Source organism: Prinia subflava, chromosome 3 (assembly GCF_021018805.1).
Source record: "Prinia subflava isolate CZ2003 ecotype Zambia chromosome 3, Cam_Psub_1.2, whole genome shotgun sequence".
NCBI classification, from domain to species: Eukaryota; Metazoa; Chordata; class Aves; order Passeriformes; family Cisticolidae; genus Prinia; species Prinia subflava.
Window position 1 is genome coordinate 28772819 of NC_086249.1, and position 19131 is coordinate 28791949.

Here is a 19131-nt window from a genome sequence, read left to right on the forward strand (position 1 = left end):
TGGAAGTACTGGAGCTTTCAGCACATCTCTAAATTGCTCATTTTGACAGATAATCATTTGCACTAATAAAAACATTGTCTTGTACCGCTAATCTATATCCATCCTGCTTTTGCTGTCTAGCATGGGATTGTCATTGTGCTACTTTTAAACAGTCTGAAGATTAACACAGATCTCTTGGGTATGAAGACTGTGATAAAATGCTGCTTCCTTTGGATTTTATTAATTTTATTCAATATTTATGCAAAGCATTTATACTTCATGGTTTACAAGGTGCCTGTCAGACTTCCACTGTGTGAGCTTTTGTACAAAATGAGAACATGTCTCTGTTCTAATGGTGTTACCATCCATAGAGCAGCTTGGGTGCCTCAGTCTTCCCAGTTGCCACCCTTTTCCACCGACTGTACACCATGAACAACCTCCTCTATAGTTTTTTGTTTAAAACTTCATGCTCTTTTTTTTTTCTTCTGATTTCAGTTGTGACACCTCTTCAGGGCATCCACTGTCTGCTCTGGGTGGACACTGGGTCTGGACAGGAGAGAATGCAAGTGAAGAAGCAGAGGAGCCAGATCAGCATCCCTGTCAGTCTGAGGCAGTTTGTGGCCTCTCACAAGCCACCCTTGCTAGTGAGCATCATGGCAGAGTTGAGCAACAAAGCAGCACTGCCAGTGGAAGGCCATTCCTCACCAGCACCAGGGACACCACGGGGAAGGTGTGAAGACAAAAGGCAGCAGAGACTGGCATCAAAGCCTCATTTTAGGTGGGAATCAAAATCCCAAAAATGTGTTTTTAAGCTCTTCCCCAAAGAGTTTGTTGTCCTTCTGCCCACCCCCTCCCCTTGCCCTTGAATCTCTTAGTTACAATAGGAAAATTGTTTCACTCTCGCTTTTCCCTGTAGCTCAGCACTGGGCTCCCTTCCCAGAGCAACTTTTTAAACTAATTTTAAAAAGAGACTGTTTCCCCATGAGACAATGAGGAGGCAGATGTGATCTCTGACATGCCATGGCACGTCTGCTGGCACTGTTGTGCTCCAAGTCCAAGCTTGGTGTGCCTACTGAAACACATGGTGTCTCTCATGCGACTGCCTGCCCTTGGAGACACTGTCTTCTTCATTTTCTTGTCAGGAGAAAGAGACAGTCACATACAACACTAGAGTCTCACAGGGGCCGTGATAGCAGACTGGAGATCCAGCATGGAAAAATATTTGGAGTCAAAAATGTTTTGAAAGACTGGGGTAGAAGGGTCAATCATGTGAGGGGATAGATTTTCTATTTGTAGCAAATCCAGTGTCAGTCGTGTCAACAGAGACAGAGCTGGAGAAGCAGTGTGGGAAAGCAGACAAACAAGCCTGGCAGCTTCTTAATGGCTAGAGAGTTTGGATGCTGACATGCTTTTCAGGTTTGTTTTGCAGGGAGGTGTTCTTCCTTTTGAGACCACGTTCTTGATGCTTGTGACCCTTGAAGAGCAGGAAGACTGCTCATCTATGTCAGGTTAATGAAGATGGATGTAAACTTTTCATTCTCCTTTCCTTCTATCCCTCCTCATATTTTCTTCTCACAAGAGATTTTCTTATCACAAGAGATTTACCTCAGATTTCTCTTGTCATCTCACTTGACCTGTCACAACCTGCCTCCTGGGTTTCCTCACACTTATTTCCATTTGTTTTCCTTCTTCACCTTTTCTTAGCACTCCAGATTTTCAGGAATGCAGATCCTCCTCAACTCTAATTTTTGTGCAATGTCTTCCTTTTCCTACTAGTCAATGCCATATTCTGGATTCTTACCTCTTCTCTTACCCTTCCTTCCCTCCAACCTCTCTTAATTTTCCCCAACACACTGTGCTTTTCAAACTCTGTGTCTATACAGTTGGTTGTCTACAGCCTCTCTTGCCTCCCACACACCTGCCACTGAGTGATCAGCTTCCTCATGGGGGGAAGTGGAAGGCCAGGCACTGATCTCTTCTCTCTGATGCCCAGTGACACAACCCAAAGGAATGGGCTGAAGCTGAGTCAAGGGAGGTTTATGTTGAGTATCAGGAAAAGTTTCTTCACCCAGAGGGTGTTTGGGCACTGGAACAGGCTCCCCAGGGCAGTGGTCACAGCACCAGCCTGACAGAGTTCAAGAAGCATTTGGAGAATGCTCTCAGGCACGTGATGTGATTCTTGGGGGTGTCCTGTGCAGGGCCAGGAGCTGGACTCGATGATCCTTGTGTGTCCCTTCCAACTTGGGGTATTCTGTGAGTCTATGACCACTTTTCTTGTGTGTCCCTTTGGCCACGTCACTCTGCATCCTCCCTGGTTCCCTCTGCTCTGCACATGGAACATCATGTTCTTGCCCACACTGTTTACACTGCTTGGCTTATTGTACTGTCACCCCCTGATGGGTTTGGAGAAGGCAGCCCCAGGTCCCATGAAGCCACTCTGCTGCCACAGTTCATGCTGACACCACCAGCTCACACTGCCCATTGCCAACCCAACGTGTATCTTGCCAGAGCCCTTCTGCCCACATGAGCAGCCTTAGGGCTGTTTTGAATCTGATCTAATACTCCTTCTGGCATCATCCCCTACAGGCATTGCTCTCTATCACTGCCTACAGGCATCACTCCCTGTGATGCCTGTAAAAGTGTCTGATAGCAGATAAGTGACTGCAGCACCAAGTCATCAAAACCTCTGGCCAACTCCATCTTGCTGTGTTTGAGTCCTCTGTCTGTGGTGCCTTGGCTGAGAATGTAACCTTCCCAGGGCAGAGCAGTCCTTTTGCCATTTCAGCATGGTGAGTGCCACAGCATGATGATGGCACTAGTCCCTTTAGCAATAGTGATATTATCAAGAGAAAAAATACACAGCTCTGTGTTTACAGTCACAATAGCTATCTGAAATTTGATAGAAACTGAAAAGGGACCTCGCTTGGACAGAAAATCAAACCAGGGGCACAGAAGTGGAACTCCATACTTGCTTTCAACTGATGCCCCTCATGGGAGGTGAGAACCTGAAGCTCCTGCTCTTCAGGATGAGTCAGGATTATCTGTTTGCTGGTAAATGCAGAGCTAAATTGGCACACAGACCCCAGCCTCACATCCTAGAAGGAAGGAACTCCTCAGAGCTTCCCAAAAGCCCATAAAAGCCCTTGAGGCTCAGAAAACAACTTGGGGTCTACATCTGATGAGACAGAGGTGCCACTTTGAGGCCAGAGGTTGGTTTGTAGGTCCAGGACAGAGGCAGGATGTTTCCTGGTGGAAATCATTGATCTGTTCAGCCTGCTAGTGCCTGCTGTCATGCCCATCTTGAGACACTCCATGCTGCCTTTTCATTGGATTGGTACTGTGCCCATCCTGAGGTAATGCACAGCAGTCTTGAAGTGGGGTGTTTAAATTTATTGTTTGACCTAGCTTTGCCTAAGTAGCAGGGCTTACCATACTTATGAAAATATTTTCTTCTGCTGCCCAGGTAATTGCAAGTCTGGGGTCAGAAAAACACCTAACAGCAAAAGTTCAGCTTCAGTTCTTGATTTTCCAGGAGCTTTTTTACATACACGAAAATGAAATTTTGAGTCTATGCTTTCCTTTCCATCACCTTTCCTGAGCATGACTAACTCTTTCTGGCAGGACTGGGAGACCAGTCATCTGCCTGGACCAAACCCAAGCCCACTTACTACATTTCCTGTTGCTCCCCAGCCTGTCCAGCATGCCTCTGTCTCCCCTAGCTGATATCACCACACCAAGAAGTGTTGACGTATTTCCTTGTCTTGCTACTTCCAGAAGTCATCCCTGAGTAGAGGAAAGATAGTCATACAGTGCAGTCTATTTTTAGCCTTTCACAGACTCCTTCTCTGACCTTGGGCAGGCACTTTAACCACTCACTGTCCCACTTCATAACTTTCAACATGGACATAATCCTACCTTGTCTGGAAAGCACCTGTGGGATGTTAGCACTTGGGAGGTTTTTTGCTTTGAAATTGTATTATAAAAGGGACTTGTGCCCTGTTGACATCTAGGATTTTTTTAAAGTTGTTGGCTACACAGCTGATCACGTCTCACTTCTTGGGTGGGAATATCCTACCTTTTCTTGACTCCAAGGTACTGCTCTGTAATCTCCTTTCCATCTCCACTATTTTGAAAACATTAATTTTCCCAGTCACTGAAGGAATGCTGCTTTTACCCAGCAGTAGCCAAGGCATCACAGGCAGCTGTTTACTGGGTGGATGGTTACTCTGCTGAACATAAACTCAGAGGAGAAACTTCATTTCCTGGTGGTTTTTTTTTTTTTTTTTTTTTTTTTTTTTTTTTTCCCAATTCCATAGGCTTGGCCAAAATGTTCTGTGGTGGATACTGCATAGGGGTATGTGATCTGAGGGTCTTCATCCTTCTGCCTGTTGTTAATCTCTTCTGGGAGAGGGTCTCCCAAGATGAGGGGATACTGGAGGGTTTTGAATTCCCCATACAGTGCCAGGAGAGATGGGAGGTGAATACCTTTCCCAAGCATCTAAGCAGGATGGGCCTGGCAGCAGTAGTGATGACAGACACCCCAAAAAGGGACAAAGGGGGCTCCCAGCAGCTCCGATGTTGACACTTCTTTCTCTCCCTCTCCTTTGGCCAGGCTCACAGCTGGAGAGGACAGCCAATACCTTCTTTGGGGTGGCGAATCTGACTTTGCAGCATCCCCTCTGACAGCCTCAGGAACATTTCTGGCTGTGTCAGCCAAAATTCCTGCCGGGGACTGCTGCAATGCAGCACACCACACCCCCGCCGGCGCTGAGCCCGAGCCTGGACAGCCGGTGCTGCTCGGCTGCAGCCCTGGCGCTGCCACAGGCGTCCCTGCTCCTCCTCCTGAGCGAGCCCGGTGATCTCCGGTTGCCCGGCACCCCGTCCCGCGGGCGGTTCCCGTCCGCAGCTGGTGTCACAGCAGCGCGGCGCGCTCGCCTTCTCCCGGCGCTGCTGCGGAACGCGCTGCTGCGGAACGCGCTGCTCCCCGAAGGGCTCGGCCGCGGTTTCGGATTTCATTGCCCTCGCACGCTGCACCCGAATTCCAGACGCGTTCTGGCTGCGCTGCTGGATGGACTCTGAGCGTCGGTGCTGTGCCGTACCCAGCGGAGGCAGACGGGGCTTCCCTCGGCTCCACGGAGTGCACCATGAAGACGTCAATTGTGTTCTTGCTTTGCCTCTCAGTTTTCCCCGGCTTTTCCCAGGGCAGGGTTGTTAGAGAGGATGAAACTGGTTTTGCCGAGTGTAACGTGTTCTTCCCCGGACAAGTCCCACCAGAAGGATTTACGGAGCCGTTCCATGTGAAAATCTGTCAGCAGTACAACAAGGAGCCACGCTTTGCAACCCTCTACAGTACTAAGGACAAAATCCCTCTTTATTCAGCTTTTAAGTTTACAAAGCCAGCTCAGAGTGAGGAGGAGAGGTGGCTGGTTGAACCGCAGGTAAGGCAGCTTTTCCTTTGCTGTAAAGCAGCTGTTCCTGGAGAACATTTCCTCTGGGGTGAAGCTGGGGCTAGGATTTTGCAAAGGAGGCAGGAACTCTGCTGGCTGAACTTCTGTTGGTATGAATTTAGCATGAGCAGAACTTATTTTTATGCTTGGAACTGAGCAAACAAATCGTTTCTTGTCCAAGGGAGCTTCTAATGAAAACTGAGAGGCTGCTGCAGGAATGTGCAGTGCCAGGGGAGAGGAAAGCCCTCTCTGACACGAGTGATGTGTTTGTCCAGCCCAGCCAGCTCTGGCGGGCAGGGAGCGCTGCTGGTGGGTTAAACATCGCAGTGTCAAGTTCAAGTTTGTTCTGTTGCCAGTATGATCACAGTGTTTATAGGGGTTCTTTAGCTTCACCGAGCAGAGATAAAGCATCCATTTGTGGTTCACCAAGTTGATGCTGCAGCTTTTCAGTGCCCAGTGTTGCAGACTGAGGTAGGAAAATGAGTTGCTGTGTCCTGGGGCGTGGAGGCTTCAGACAGGTCACAAGTATGCAGTATAAAATGAATTTTGCCAGAGCCTCAGTGGTTTTTGTCTCCCCTGACACTTGGCATGTTTAAGCAAGGCCTTCAGTCTGTTCAGTTTAAAGGAAATCCTTTAAAAACTGCTTGTGCCCTAAGAGAACTTCAACTCTGCTTTCCCACCTGCCTCCCCCCCATGTTTTAGATTTTCCAGCGGTGATAATGAGGAATATTGTAGCAACATCAGGCTACCCCATCTGTTGAGCTCAGGAAAGATTGTCAGTGTGCTTTGCAAGGGTGCTTTGTTAGGGCAGGAATGGCTGCAGTGTCACAGCAGTGTGTTAGGGGTGTGACCCTCAGCTACCATGTGTTGCCACAATCAAAGCTCACCCCTTTGCCAGGAGAATGCTGTGCTTATTTTTCTCATGTGTGGTGAGGAGATACTAAGGCCACAGGCATTGAAGACAGGAGATATTACATGGTTATCTTCAGCCTGGACTGTCTTCTGGCTCTCTGGGCTGGGTTTTGAGTTGCAGGAGTTTCTAAAGGCCTTTTGATCTGAGCTGCTTCTGCTTCATAGGAAAGCTGTGGGAGCTTACCCTTTTAAAACAGAGGAAACTTTTTGCAGGCTCTATCATTAGTGAGTTGTGGAAGGGTGGCAAATATTTAAGCTGCAAAGAGGACCTAGGCTGGCAAGAATCTTTGGTCAGTGCCACGGAGGCAGCAAGGCAAAGCGGCAGAGTTGAGATCCTTTCCCATTTGCCTTGGCCCATGACACTCTTCATCACCTCTATCCCCCTTATCCCCTCCTGCTTCTTATGGTCCAGCTCTCCCAACCTGCCTAGGTAGGCTCAGAAGCTGTTCCTGCCATGGAGCAGTGGGCAGCTTCCCCCCACCTAGTAACTTCTGTTCCCCTGGACCTCCCTTTAGCTGGCTTCTCTGCCCTTCCTGCTCCATCCCTTTTGACCCCTCATCTTGTCTTGGTTCCTGCCAGCACTCCAGAGTTCCAAACCTTGTGTGTCCTGCCACCAAAACCTTCTGCAGCCTCAGAAATAATTTGGCTTCTCCAAAGCAGCCTCTCAGGTTGACAATAGTTCTTAGTTGACACTAATGGGTCTCCTTCATCCCCTAGTGAAATACAGATGTCTCAGAGGCAGGAGTTAGCAACTCTGCAGTTCCCTGGAGGAACCTCTGATGGAGACAGAAAAGTACCAGGACAAAAAAAAAAAAAAAAAAAAAAAAAAAAAATCTGCAGAGGAATATGTAAATCAAAAATGTGAAAGATTGCTATAACTCAAGAAATAAGTGCATACAGCCCTACAGCCCTCTCAGACACTGCCACTTGGAGGAGAGAGTGGGGAAGAGCTTTCACATCCATTATGTATTGTTCTACCAAGGCCAGTTCAGATGGCTGCTGAGGGGAGCCCTTAGCAGCACCTGCTCTGCAGCATGGCCCGGTGAGCTCAGGTCACCGATTTGCTGGGCAGTTTCCTTGCCCAGACTGCGATAGCTGGGTATGAGCTGGTTCAGCTGCCCAGTGGCATGTGCTTACACATGGAGATGCAGACACACAGCAAACAGAAAGAAAGCACTATAAAAACACTCTCAGCTCTCCAGTGAGGGCCTCAAGGTTGTCATATACTTTTTTGGGGGGATAATGATGTAAGTGGTGAGGGCACCATCTCACTTCCTCCTCAGGAGTGTCTGCCTGAGAAACAAATGCCAAATGTAGCACTGAGGCAGTAACTGGGTGAGAAGTGTGAGGAATGTCAGTGCCACACACCGGATTGGCAGCTGGAAACGATGAATTAATTCAGCAATTAGTGAAAAATTAGAGAGCAGGAAGGGTAGGCTGACGAGCAGGGTACTGATGGGACTCCCCAAGGTGCAGGACTGAAAACCTGCTCTGCCTCAGATTTCCTGGGGGTTGAGAGCAAGTCACTTAGGTGTCTTTTACCTCATTCCATTTTGGTTGTCTGAAAACCTCTGTGTTTGATTCTTTCTGTAGCTTAGAGAGAGATGGAAAACTCTGGACTTACTTTTTCCATCCTAATTGGTGAGGGGCTGGATGAATTACCTCATATTTTCATTTGGGTAATGGCCACCACCAGGCAGACGACCAAGGTGGGATTCTTGCCCAGATATAGTGCAGCTACCTCTGAGCTGCCCTTGCAATGTCTCTTGGTAGAGAGTCAAGAGAACAGGCACTTCTAGAGCCACTCATGAATGTCCTACATCAGAATCTTCTGTGTAAGATGCACTGTGCCTCTCCCCTGAGGTATGTGTCCCACACTAAGGTTGCGTCAAACATTTCCACTTCAATCAAAGGTGTAAGGGTGCCTGAGGAAGTAGCTGTGGGAGAGGGAAGCTGAAGTTCAGGGATGCTACATTGCAGGGTGGGGAAGGTGGGGGGTGGCAGTGTCCTGCCTTGTTAAATGACCAAACTCAATGGAAGCTGCCTGCCCTAATAATTGTGTGTTGCCATACTTTTAATCCCCCTCTGCCTCTGTCCCATCTGTGAAACTGCACCCTCCACTTAATGACACACAGCAATATTGTTATGTGCTAACATCCATACAGGCTTCAGGCACGTAAGTTATTTTTAAATCTTTATTCTATGGTAAGGAGTTTACCTGTCTGTTGGATTTTGCCCTGAGCTGTTTGGACAGGTGGCTTCATGGCTGACTCCATGAACAAAGACATGTTTTGGGGTGACACAAGAAGCTTTTTGAAGCAGGGAGGAAAGGTATCTTGCAATGCAGATTAGATGCAGTGCTGAGCCTTTGGGACTGAGCTGGAGGAGTTATGAAAACCTCAGGTACACATTAGTTATTACAAACCATAATAGGAGTTATTATAAGCATAATTAGGTGATGTCAGAGCCTTACACATGCACAGCACACAGATGCATTTTTATCATATTCTTTTTTAATTGCACCCAAACAATCTCGATGGTATGTGCAAAGGCCTGCAACTGGACAGGTACCCAGGGTCTCCTCAAGGTTTGCTTGCAGCAGCTCACAGGGAGAGAGAAATTAGGTTTATTCTGCTTCATGTAGGTTGGCAATTTCTCCCAGGAGGCAGAGCTGATCCATTTTAGGTCTATGTGTCCTTGTAGTATGGCAGCACTCACCATGGGAGTGAGATGGGATGAGCCTCTGAGAGGGTGTAAAACTCCCAGTTTGGATCATGGCACTGAGGAGAGTTCCTGGGCACAGCCTCACATCTGTGCCCGATCCCCCTCACCTCCATGCGATTAAACACAGTGGGTGCATCCCTTGTCCCATGGCACACCATCATCTCATCAGAAGGGGAGAATGGCAAGGGAAGGGAGGCAGGAAGAGACAGTGATTTTGTGGAATGCAAAATGTCTGGCATCATGAGACAGCTGCAGCCTGTTGTTTGGGGTCACTGAGCAAGAGGAGCAGAATAAGGCAGTAGAAGTGCAGAATAAGTCTTTTTAAGACGTGCATTTAGAAAAAGCTGTGACTTGTGCATCAGCACATGGGACTCACTATGATCCTCCCAGTCCTGAAGCAATAAGCACCAGATACCTCAAAAACTAAAAGCAAGAAGCCTCCTTAGCAGGAGGTGGGGTAATGCAGCCCTCTGCAATGGCCAGGCTTGGCACTGTGACCAAGCTTGGTGCAGAGGAGCCCTGCACCTTGACAGCTTCTCCAGGAAGCCTGTACCAGCACCTCAGCAGTTCCTGCAGACTTGAGACAGGCAGACTCAGCTGCAGGGCTTCATCTGCCCAAAGAAAGATGAAGGAGTGCAGGAGGCCAGCCAGAGCTCAGTTCCCAGGTGAGGGCCATGGACAGTTGCTGGCATTGGTCCTTTCACCTGAACTCTCAGCACAGGGTGGTGCAGAACTGCGAGGAGGTGATGTGGCACTAAGAGGATGCAAACTCTGTAAGGTTGCAAGGACATAGTTGGATATCTGTCCAAGTGCACTGCAGGGTGGTGAAGAGACAAGGATGGATGACCTGGCAATGATTCAAGATAGACTATGAATGTAGCCTGTCTGCCATAGATGTCTCCAAAGTGCATATTAGATAGTGCAGTAAACAATTTATAGGCCAGGGGCAAAAGCAGAAGGTTTAATTGGGCCAGCACAGTGCTGGCACCTGAGGGCTACAGCCTCTGAAACAGAGAGTACAGAAGGCAGTGACTGCCAGAGATCGTCTGCCACCCCTGAACTTCTGCCAGCGTGTTCACCCTCTAATTTGAGGAACAAAATGACAATTTGGCACAGCCCTCTGGAGCGGCTGCAGGCAGTGTCAGTAGGAATGACTATGGCTCAGACAGAGCTGTGGCCACCTGAGAAAGACCCGACCACACCCTGACATTTAGTGCTTCTCCTCCCACTGCTCTTCACCGCTTCTGCCTGCCCCCTTCCCTCGATCCAGGAGGGAAGCTCCAGGACAAATTCCCGCGGCAGTAATTGCTACCTCTGGCTCCACTGCATGGGAGCCGCAGACACAAGCAGGTAGTACAGATCCCATCAAGGACCTTTGGTGACAGCTGTGTTGTCATTAAGGTCGAGGTTCAGGCCATTAATGACATGAGGGTCAGGTTACTGATGACCAGCCCTGCAGCAGCCCTAGGAGCTCACTGCTGTGTCTCCTGTTCAAGGTGGGGTGGTTCAGGTCACCTAACTCGGTGTCTGGCTTCATTCTTGCTTCTTACACAATAAGTAGTGAGAGGTAAATGCCTTCTCTAGATATCTTATACACCATGGCTTCTTTGGGTTTTTTCTTTCCCCATGGCTTGCATTTGATAATTCAGAGGAGCTTAAGGTGCTGTGGTTAAGTTCTTAAATGAGCTGCAGGTACCACCACAGTAGAAGGTGAAAACATGACCCTAAGCCTAGCCATCTATTGGTCTTAAAAATCTCTTTTATGACAAATTACAAGTTAGAGGCTTGGTATATGGTGCCTGGTGAGATTTTGAAGTCTATGCTGTGTTGTGTACCAGACTGGAGAGCTGCAAATATCCTTTGGAACCTAAACCAATGTGTTTGGCAGAGAAGTTAAGCAGAGAATGCACTCCTCTGAAGCACTTCAAGGAAAGTAAGGAGAGGATGTGGGATATAATCCAGGGCATGGCATGTACTAGTAGTCCTAATGAAAAGTATACATCAAGGTCCATTTTACACATTGTTTTCTAGGAAGCTGAATTGCATGCAGTAATGCTTCTCTCTACTCTTTCAGATAGATGATCCAGAAAATGACTTGCATGAAATGGTGCATGAAGCCGATATTGGTGGCACTGTGGCCAACCTTGGTGAAAATCAAGCCCTGACCTCAGACTACGTGGGCTCTGGCTACGAGAGAGGCCTTCTCAATCCCAGTTTGCTTAATGAGGAGGATTTCCAGGTGGCCACTTACACACTCACAAACGCTGTGCCTCTGAGCCCAGCTCTGAGCAAAAGCTGGCACAGAGACATTGGGAAAGTAGTGGAGCAAGCTCTGATCCCTCACTGTTCCAAGATGGATCATCTATATCTCCTTGCAGGCGCAATTCCTTCGGGTGTCCAAGTTAAAGGCAAGATGTCAGTGCCAGAGAGCCTCTGGCTGGCAGCCTGCTGTGATGCTCCAGAGGGATGGTCCCTGGGACTAGTGAAAAAAATCAATGATGAAAACAGCTTGGCAGACCTCACGGTGAGAGAGCTGGAGAAGCAGCATCTACCAGGAGTTCACTTGTTCAAGGGCAACTGTAGGGAAGACAAACAAAGCCAGGAGAAAAGAGAAGCAGTATTGCAAGCTGTCAGTCAGATCCGCTCTGGAGAGCAAGTAGGAACAAGTAAGAACCAGGAGAATACAAGAATAAGTAACAACCAGGAGACCGAAGACAGTGGCTTGATGAGAAGAGTGGCTGGCATCATTGCTACCCCTTTCATCAAACTTCTGGAACTCCTCATCTACATCGTCGTGCAGCTGGTGAAACTGGTGTTTTATTTTCTGTGGCTTGTTGTAAAGCGAGTTGTTGGTACCATTCTGGATGGAGTCTGCAGCCTGTGGAACGGGGTGGTGTCCTACCTTAAAGCCGTCAGCATGGTGCTCATCTGCATCCCCTATGATGTTGGGAGGGTCATCATCAACATCTTCCTGGGCTTCCTGCAAAATGTTCAAGACGTGATGTTCCTCACCTACAGGATCCTGAGCATCCCCATGGGGTTCGTCCTTCACCTTGCTGCTTTCCCTTACCACACCATCTGTGCCGTTCCCTCTGTCCTCAAAGACGTGGCCACTGGGGTTGGGGGCACCTTTGCGCTGGTCGTCGACACCACAGCTGCGGTCCTGCATGGCTTTTATTACCTGGCTTGTCACATCCTCAAGCGGTTTGTCCCTAAAGGCTCCTCTGACGACTGACGGGCGGAAACCAAGGCTGCAGATACGTGGAATGAAGGAGAAGAGGGGCAATGCTTTCAGAGACGTGGCCAAATGCTGTCAATTTCATTCTGGTATTTATTGCAGTGACACTAATAAAAATGAACTGACTGGGGAATAGCAAGGAGGCCCAAGGCGATGTCGCTCGGGGCACCACTACTGTAACTCGAGTTCTGTCTGTTGTAAAATGTTTGGGTTTTATCAGTGCAGGCCACAAAGTTTATGTGGTTTGCAGGTGTTGAGATGCTTCCTCTGGGAAATGCACGCTGAATGTGGTACGAGGTAATTTCTTTCTGGCTATGATGACACTGAGACTTATGCAGTGGCAGTGAGCTCTGTAGAAGCCCATCCCTTCCAAGGAGCAGGTGGGACATGAGTTACAGAGGGTTACTGGGACTTGATGCAAGGATGGAGGTAAGAGTGCAAGGACTTGAGGCTGGGAAACAGCAGGGAGCAGGGTGGAAGGGGGGCAAGGTCCTGCTGCTGGCTGCATTGCTCTGGTGTCCCACTGGTGGAGGGGATGCAGCTGGGTATATCTCATAATCTTCAGGCCTTTCCAGACATCTGAAATTGCATGGATCTTGCTGCAAGGAAAGACCTACTGCCCTTTTTTTTTTGTTGTTGTTGCTTGATGGGAAAGCATTTTTCCTTAGCCATACCAGGATCATCTTCCCCCAACCCTTCCTTGCTGTCTGGTGACCACTGAAGGTCTGAGCCCTGCATCTTCAAGATGCGGTGTTCCCTGAAGGTCTAAGGCCATGAATGTCTTAGCCCTGAAGCCCTTGTGTCTGCTCCAGTGCCCAGTCAATCTGGGAGCCGCACTTTTGGATTCAAATCTGTTGCCACCTGCCTTGTCTCCCTTGAGAGCTGACTGCTCCTGAAGTACACAGAGGACTGTCAGGTGGGAGGAGAGGCAGGAGGGATCCCAGGCTGCAGCGCTTGTTTTGCTGTGTGAACACCCATCTGGTGAGCCCACGCACAGAGAGACACCTCAGTGTCAGAGGTGAAACAGTTCCTTTTCTGCACAGCTTATCCTCTCTGCTCACTCCTCACCCCTTCTTCCCTCTGCCAGCATGAGCCATGTACCCAAACATCTGCAGCCCTGGAGCTGGGGCACACATCAGGGCTTTGCAGGGGACCAACAAATATTTGCAGCCAGATGAGGGGCACAGAGACATCTGCCACTGCTGGAGAAGGTCACAGGAGTGCTGCCCTTCCCTGGGGCTTGGCTCAGCAAGGGCCTTTGGATCTCTTGGTGCAGTTGCCTGAAGGAGGGAGGCTTCCTGTCTCAGCAACATTTACTTTGGCTGGACTTCAAGAGGCATTTGGGAGTCTTATGTATGTGGTTCCTTCCTTTGACACCCTCTGTGTCTCTCCCTCCAGCATCACCTTGATTTGGACCCCTGGTCTACCATAGCATCCCATAATGAGTCCCAGGAGTGAGCAAGCTGATGCTGCCATCTCAGTGGTGCTGTGCTGGGAGTAGCCTGCCCTGGGTTGAAGAAAACATGGCAGCTTTGCCTCTCTGCACCATGTAGCCTGCAGCAAGGCTGATCTGGCATGGATGGATTCAGAGGGAAAAGGAGATTTGGCTGGTTCATGATGGGACAGAATTGTTTCTTTAGCTCAGGGGCTGTGTTCAGTGCAACCACATGTGTGTGCACATCTCAGCCCAGCACATCCTGGCCAGGTTCACCCTGTTCAGCAGTGATGCAAATGGCAGAGTTGGGGATGCCAACAATGGTGACAAAGTGGGGGAGCAGTGGCATGAGTGGGAAGAGGCAATGACTCCCTGTCCCGCCCTTCATGGGCCACTGCTGGTTTATGGAGAATGAGAGGCTGTCGGCAAGCAGAACTGGCTTTGTTTAAAGGGAAAGGCAGCTTTTGTGTGCCAGTATGGGTTGTGGTTGGGTAAAGTCAGTGGTGTTTTGCTATGAGAATGTTTGGTGCAAGGCACAAGGTCACTGCTCCTGACAGGCAGAGAGCAGCCAGTGGATGCTCTCCAAACTGAACTTTGCATGTCTGCCCACTCAAACATGCCTGGTCTGCTGTCAAGACAGATATGGAGCTGATTTCCCACCCTTTCGACACCCTGTCTCAATCCTGGTGCTCCTCTAGGGCTACATGGCGGCTGTCAAGGCAGGAAAGAAGCCAGCTCAAGCCCCAGGGGATGCTAGGGTGGGCTGACAGGATCCCCAGCCTGGGGGCCCCAGGATCCCCAGCAGCCTCTGAAGGCACATGGGATGGCAGCAGCTCTCAAGTGCAGCCCAAGCACTGGGAGAAGGGGTAGCTGCCCCCCACAGCTGTCTTGCACCTTCTGTGTGGCCTTATCTCTGACCTGTCTTAGCTGTGTGGCACTGCACAGCAGCCAGCCAGGCACTTCCTGAGGGCTCTGTGCCCAGAGCAGCTTCCCTACCCCTGAACCCAGCAGCCTTTGCATCCCAGGGCCAGCAGCACCTCCAGTGCAGCTCTGCAGATGCAGTGATGTGAGAGCTCATGGGCTGATGAACAGCAAAGCTGAGGCGCCTCAGGAGGTCTGCACTGTCAGTTTGCCACCACTGTTGCTGCCCCCCCTAGCTCAGGCCAGCACAGCTCTGCTGCAGCCATGACTCCTGACAGCAAGTGGACAGTCCTTGAAATCTAAGGTGCTGCAGCTCTATAGGATTTGGGCAGATGTGCAACAGTATTATTAAAATTGTCTTAACATGCTCAGATTTCAAATGTTAATAACAGTAACTGGCATGGGGCATTTCTCTTCTGTGCTGTGTGTCTGAGCAGGCAGTGGGAAATCTGCCTTGAACATTGAGCAGTTATCACAGAACAAGCAACATCCTGCAAAAAAACCACTGTTTGAGATTCTCCTGATCTAGGCATGATTTATGGCTCCTGAGCTTTACTCTATCCTTGGAAACATATGGCTTCAACAAAATAAAATTACTTTTCCTAAGAGGGACTGGTATCACTTTCTGTCATAGTTACAAATGATATAATACAACCTAGGGTGCCCTGACTAATCAGGAAAACACTGGCAGCATGGTTTTTCCTTGTAACAGCTTGACATCTGATATTAATGGCTCTTTTGTGCTTTTTAAACACCTTTCCTTCTCAGAGCACTCTAAGACTCAATTAATTAAGCTGCAGAATAAGTTGGTAAAAGCGGAGGTGTTGCAGGCAGTGAGTATGACTCTGTGTGCCAGGAGAGGGGAGTGCTTTGTTCTTGTGAGATGCAGTGAGATGCACCTGCAGTGCAGCATGATAGCCAGTTTTCATACAGAAATTGCAGCACAGCAGCACAGTGCTTCACAGCTCACAGGGAGAAACTGCCTCTTGTGCAGTGCTGGTCACTAGATTGGCTTTGTCACAACTTCCTTACCTTCCCTAACAGGGGGAATTACACTCCACTGAAAGTACAGAGGTCCTGTCATGAGTGAGCCAGATGCTGCCCCCTCCGTTTTGCAGATACCTCTCTTTGGGCAGATGAAGCCCTGCAAATGAGTCTGCCTCTGTCTCAAGTGTGCAGGAACTGCTGAGGTGCTGGTACAGGCTGCCTGGAGAAGCTGTGGATGCCCCCTCACTGGAAATGGTCAAGTTGGCAGGTTTGATGGGGCTTTGATCCATGCAGTCTAGTGGAAGGTGTCCCTGCCTTAACCAGATCACCCCAAGCTTTGACACAGGGGTCTCTGCACCTCGAGGTGACCCTTGTCTCTGCTGTATCCACCCTGGGGCTGGGCACCCAAACTGGCAGAGGGGCTCAGTAGCCCTGCAGGACAACCCCTCAATCTCAGGCCCTCTGGGTCACGCCTCTGCTACCATTGCATGTTTTGAAGCTGCTCACCTTGCATGGAACTCCATCAGCAGCTCTGTCCCTCCCTCTGGTCAGGGACCTGCTCCTGTTCAGCAGGGAATTGAGCCATGCTTGCTCATAGGCTATCTCTCCAGCATAGTTAGTGCCAGAAAATGGAAAAGGTATTGGAAAATAAACACCAGTGTAACTTGTTTGGCCAGGAGGGATTGTCTGGGAGCAAGGAGTGTGAGGTGTGTCCAGGGTGTGGGCGTATTAGTGAGATTGCAATACTGTGGGTTTGGCATGGGATGATTTCTCTTTGCTGCACAGACTCCTGGGCTGCTGGACTTACTCCGGTGGATCTCACACTGGGTAACATCTGCTCTTGATTTCCAGAGAACTGGTGTTTCCAGCCAAGCAGAAACGCCTAAAGACTTTCCAGTGGTGTTAGTGTTACAGCTGGTTGGAAAGTCTCCAAGGAACTATATTCTGTCAGAATGGGGTGATTTATCATACAGGGTTCTTTTCATGGCAATTTACCATTTTTAGTGGAAAATATTTTTCAAGTCCAGGTTGGAAGAAGGACAGGAAACATCCAAGAGCAGCTCAGGGTCTGGATTAGCAGTTTGGATGTGGACATTCAGCACCCACGCCTGCCTAACAGTAGGCTTAGCATGTGAACGTGGCTCTTTCTGTCTCAGAGGCATTTCCTTCAGCCATGGCCCAACTTAGCACAGGTGTGATTTTCCTCCATTTGTAACGGTGAAAAAAATCCTGTCTCCTTTCCAAAAATACTGAAATTGTGACAGTATTCCTGGGAGGTAGAAGCCATTTTCTACTGAGCCAGCAGCAAAGCTGCCTGCAAAACTGAAGCAGAGGTTTCAAATTCTTCTGCAGTATCATCTTTATTAATAAGTTGATGTTTTAGTTTAATTTAACATGGTGGAGAATGGACATCTGGAGCAGATGTCACTGTGTGACTTTTCCAAATCCCCAGTACCTGCTGGTAGAAGATGGGTATGGACCAATGCCAGGAGCTGCAGCAGGTGGGAAGGACCGTGCTGGTGGGCAGGGGAGAAAATGTGGGAGAAGAACATCAGACTAAACAAAAGGAAGAAATTTCCTTTAAAATGAAGGTAAATGAGTAAAACCCTGGTACAGGTTGTCTAGAGAGGTAGTAGGTGTCCCAGCCCTGGAAACTTTTAAGGTTAGGTGGATGGGACTCTGAGTGACCTGATCCAGTTGAAGATGTCCCAGGTTGAGCTATGTGGTCTTTAAAGTTCTCTTCCAGCCCAAGCATTCTATGATTCTGTGAAACCAAGTGGTCAGGAGCTAAACAGTGAACAGTAAGGGCTGAGAAATGGTCTCTGCTTGATCCTGACACCAACAAGCTGCTGGCGTGAGTGAAGCAGATCCAGAGGGATGGTACAATGGATTCATGAAGACATCGCTTTCTGGATTTATACCATCTGAATGTAGACATTTAAAATTTCTTCTCTGCAGGCACAGGGTCCCTGTGCTCAGTATAAATATGTCACCTGGCTTTCACCTGGGCACCTCAGCTGGATGCCTCAAGCTGGGACCAGTGGAGCTTAGCTGGGGTTGGTGGCTGATGGGGCTGGTCCCACCCCTGAAGACCCTTGAGGTGTCCATTGACGTGGTTCTCCCAGATGATGGTACAGGTGGGATGGTCTTTCCCACAGCCCTTTGGAAGGCTCTTGGGTCACTAAATCCTTCCATGCAGAGAGGACTACTATATCAGGGTCTGATGCCTGCTGAATGCTGCTGGATGTGAGCTGCAGCGCTCGCAGCCACGTTTGGGTGGTGGTGCGGGTTGTGTGCGGCCCCCTTGAAACAGAAGGGATTAACCACTGTGTGCACCTCAACCATACGGCTTGGCCTGACCTGTGGAGATTGAATCCTGCTCCCAAAGTTCATGGAAAACATGCACATTTGTGGGGTGGATGAGTTCATTCCTCACCCTCAGGCATCTGCAGGAGCTAGCTGTACATCTTTGCACTGGAGGTGACAGCCTGCACTTGAAAACACCACTACACTCTGCAAAAATGAGGTGAGTGTATGATGTAAGGCAAGGGGCTGCCTTCTCAAGGAGCTGTGAGGGCACAGAGCCCATGGCTGCAGAAGAGGCTTGAATGGCAACAGTGGCTGTCCTGGTGTCAGAGGGGTGCAAACCTGAGGCTCATCACCACAGCAGTTAAGGAAGGACCACTCAGATAGAAGCATTAAGGTTGGAAGGGACCTCTAAGATCACTGAGTCCTACCATTGACACAGCACTACCAAATGCACCACTAAACTGTGTCCCCAAGTGCCACATCCATATGTTCCTTGAACTCTTCCAAGGTGGTGATTCACCAATTCCCTATACAGTCTGCTCCAATGCCTGACCATCCTTTCAGTAAACAATTTTTTCTTAATCTCCAAACTAAACCTCCCCTGGTGCAACCTGAGGCCATTTCCTTGTCACCTGTCACTTGCTACCTGGGAGAAGAGGCTGCCCCATACCTGGCTACAATCAACTTTCACATGTGGTCAAGGACAAGTGAACAGACCCTCTGGTTCCTGTGATGAAGGATAATTTTGTCCATCCCCAGATCCTGTAATGCTTCAGATCATGCCCTCATTCCCAGCCCGTGCAGGGCTGCCTACCTTTCTCTCAGCCATGGTCCTTTGCCAGGTCCCAGGGACATCCCACAGCAGTCACCAGTGGGCTGCAGGGAGATTGTTCCACAGTCACTTGGTGTGGGCACATCAGCATCCCTGTGACATGGTCCCTGGTCTGCCACCACCCTTTGGTCTCCAGTGTGGGTGCAGGGGGCAGGGGATAGATGGCAGCAGAGTGGTGGCCCAGGAGGATGGTCAGGGAGGTCTTGAGCAATCACCAACACACAAATGGTTTTGGCTCTGAATTTCCTGTGGGAAACCAGCTGGAGAGGTGAGGATGGGGTGCAGGGGAACACGGCTGTCCTCTGCCTGTGCTGGGTACCACCCTCTGAGCACTCACACCACACAC

The 19131-nt window shown here is 49.4% G+C and overlaps 1 protein-coding gene across 1 annotated transcript; it reads left to right on the forward strand.

Moving 5' to 3' along the window:
- The first annotated feature begins 530 nt into the window (after positions 1–530).
- On the forward strand, positions 531–15262 carry ENDOD1 (endonuclease domain containing 1). Its single transcript, XM_063394511.1, has 3 exons — positions 531–757; positions 4592–5417; positions 11137–15262. The coding sequence occupies exons 2-3, from the start codon at positions 5124–5126 to the stop codon at positions 12295–12297; spliced, it is 1455 nt and encodes a 484-aa protein (XP_063250581.1). The 5' UTR covers positions 531–757; positions 4592–5123; the 3' UTR covers positions 12298–15262.
- The last annotated feature ends 3869 nt before the right edge of the window (positions 15263–19131 follow it).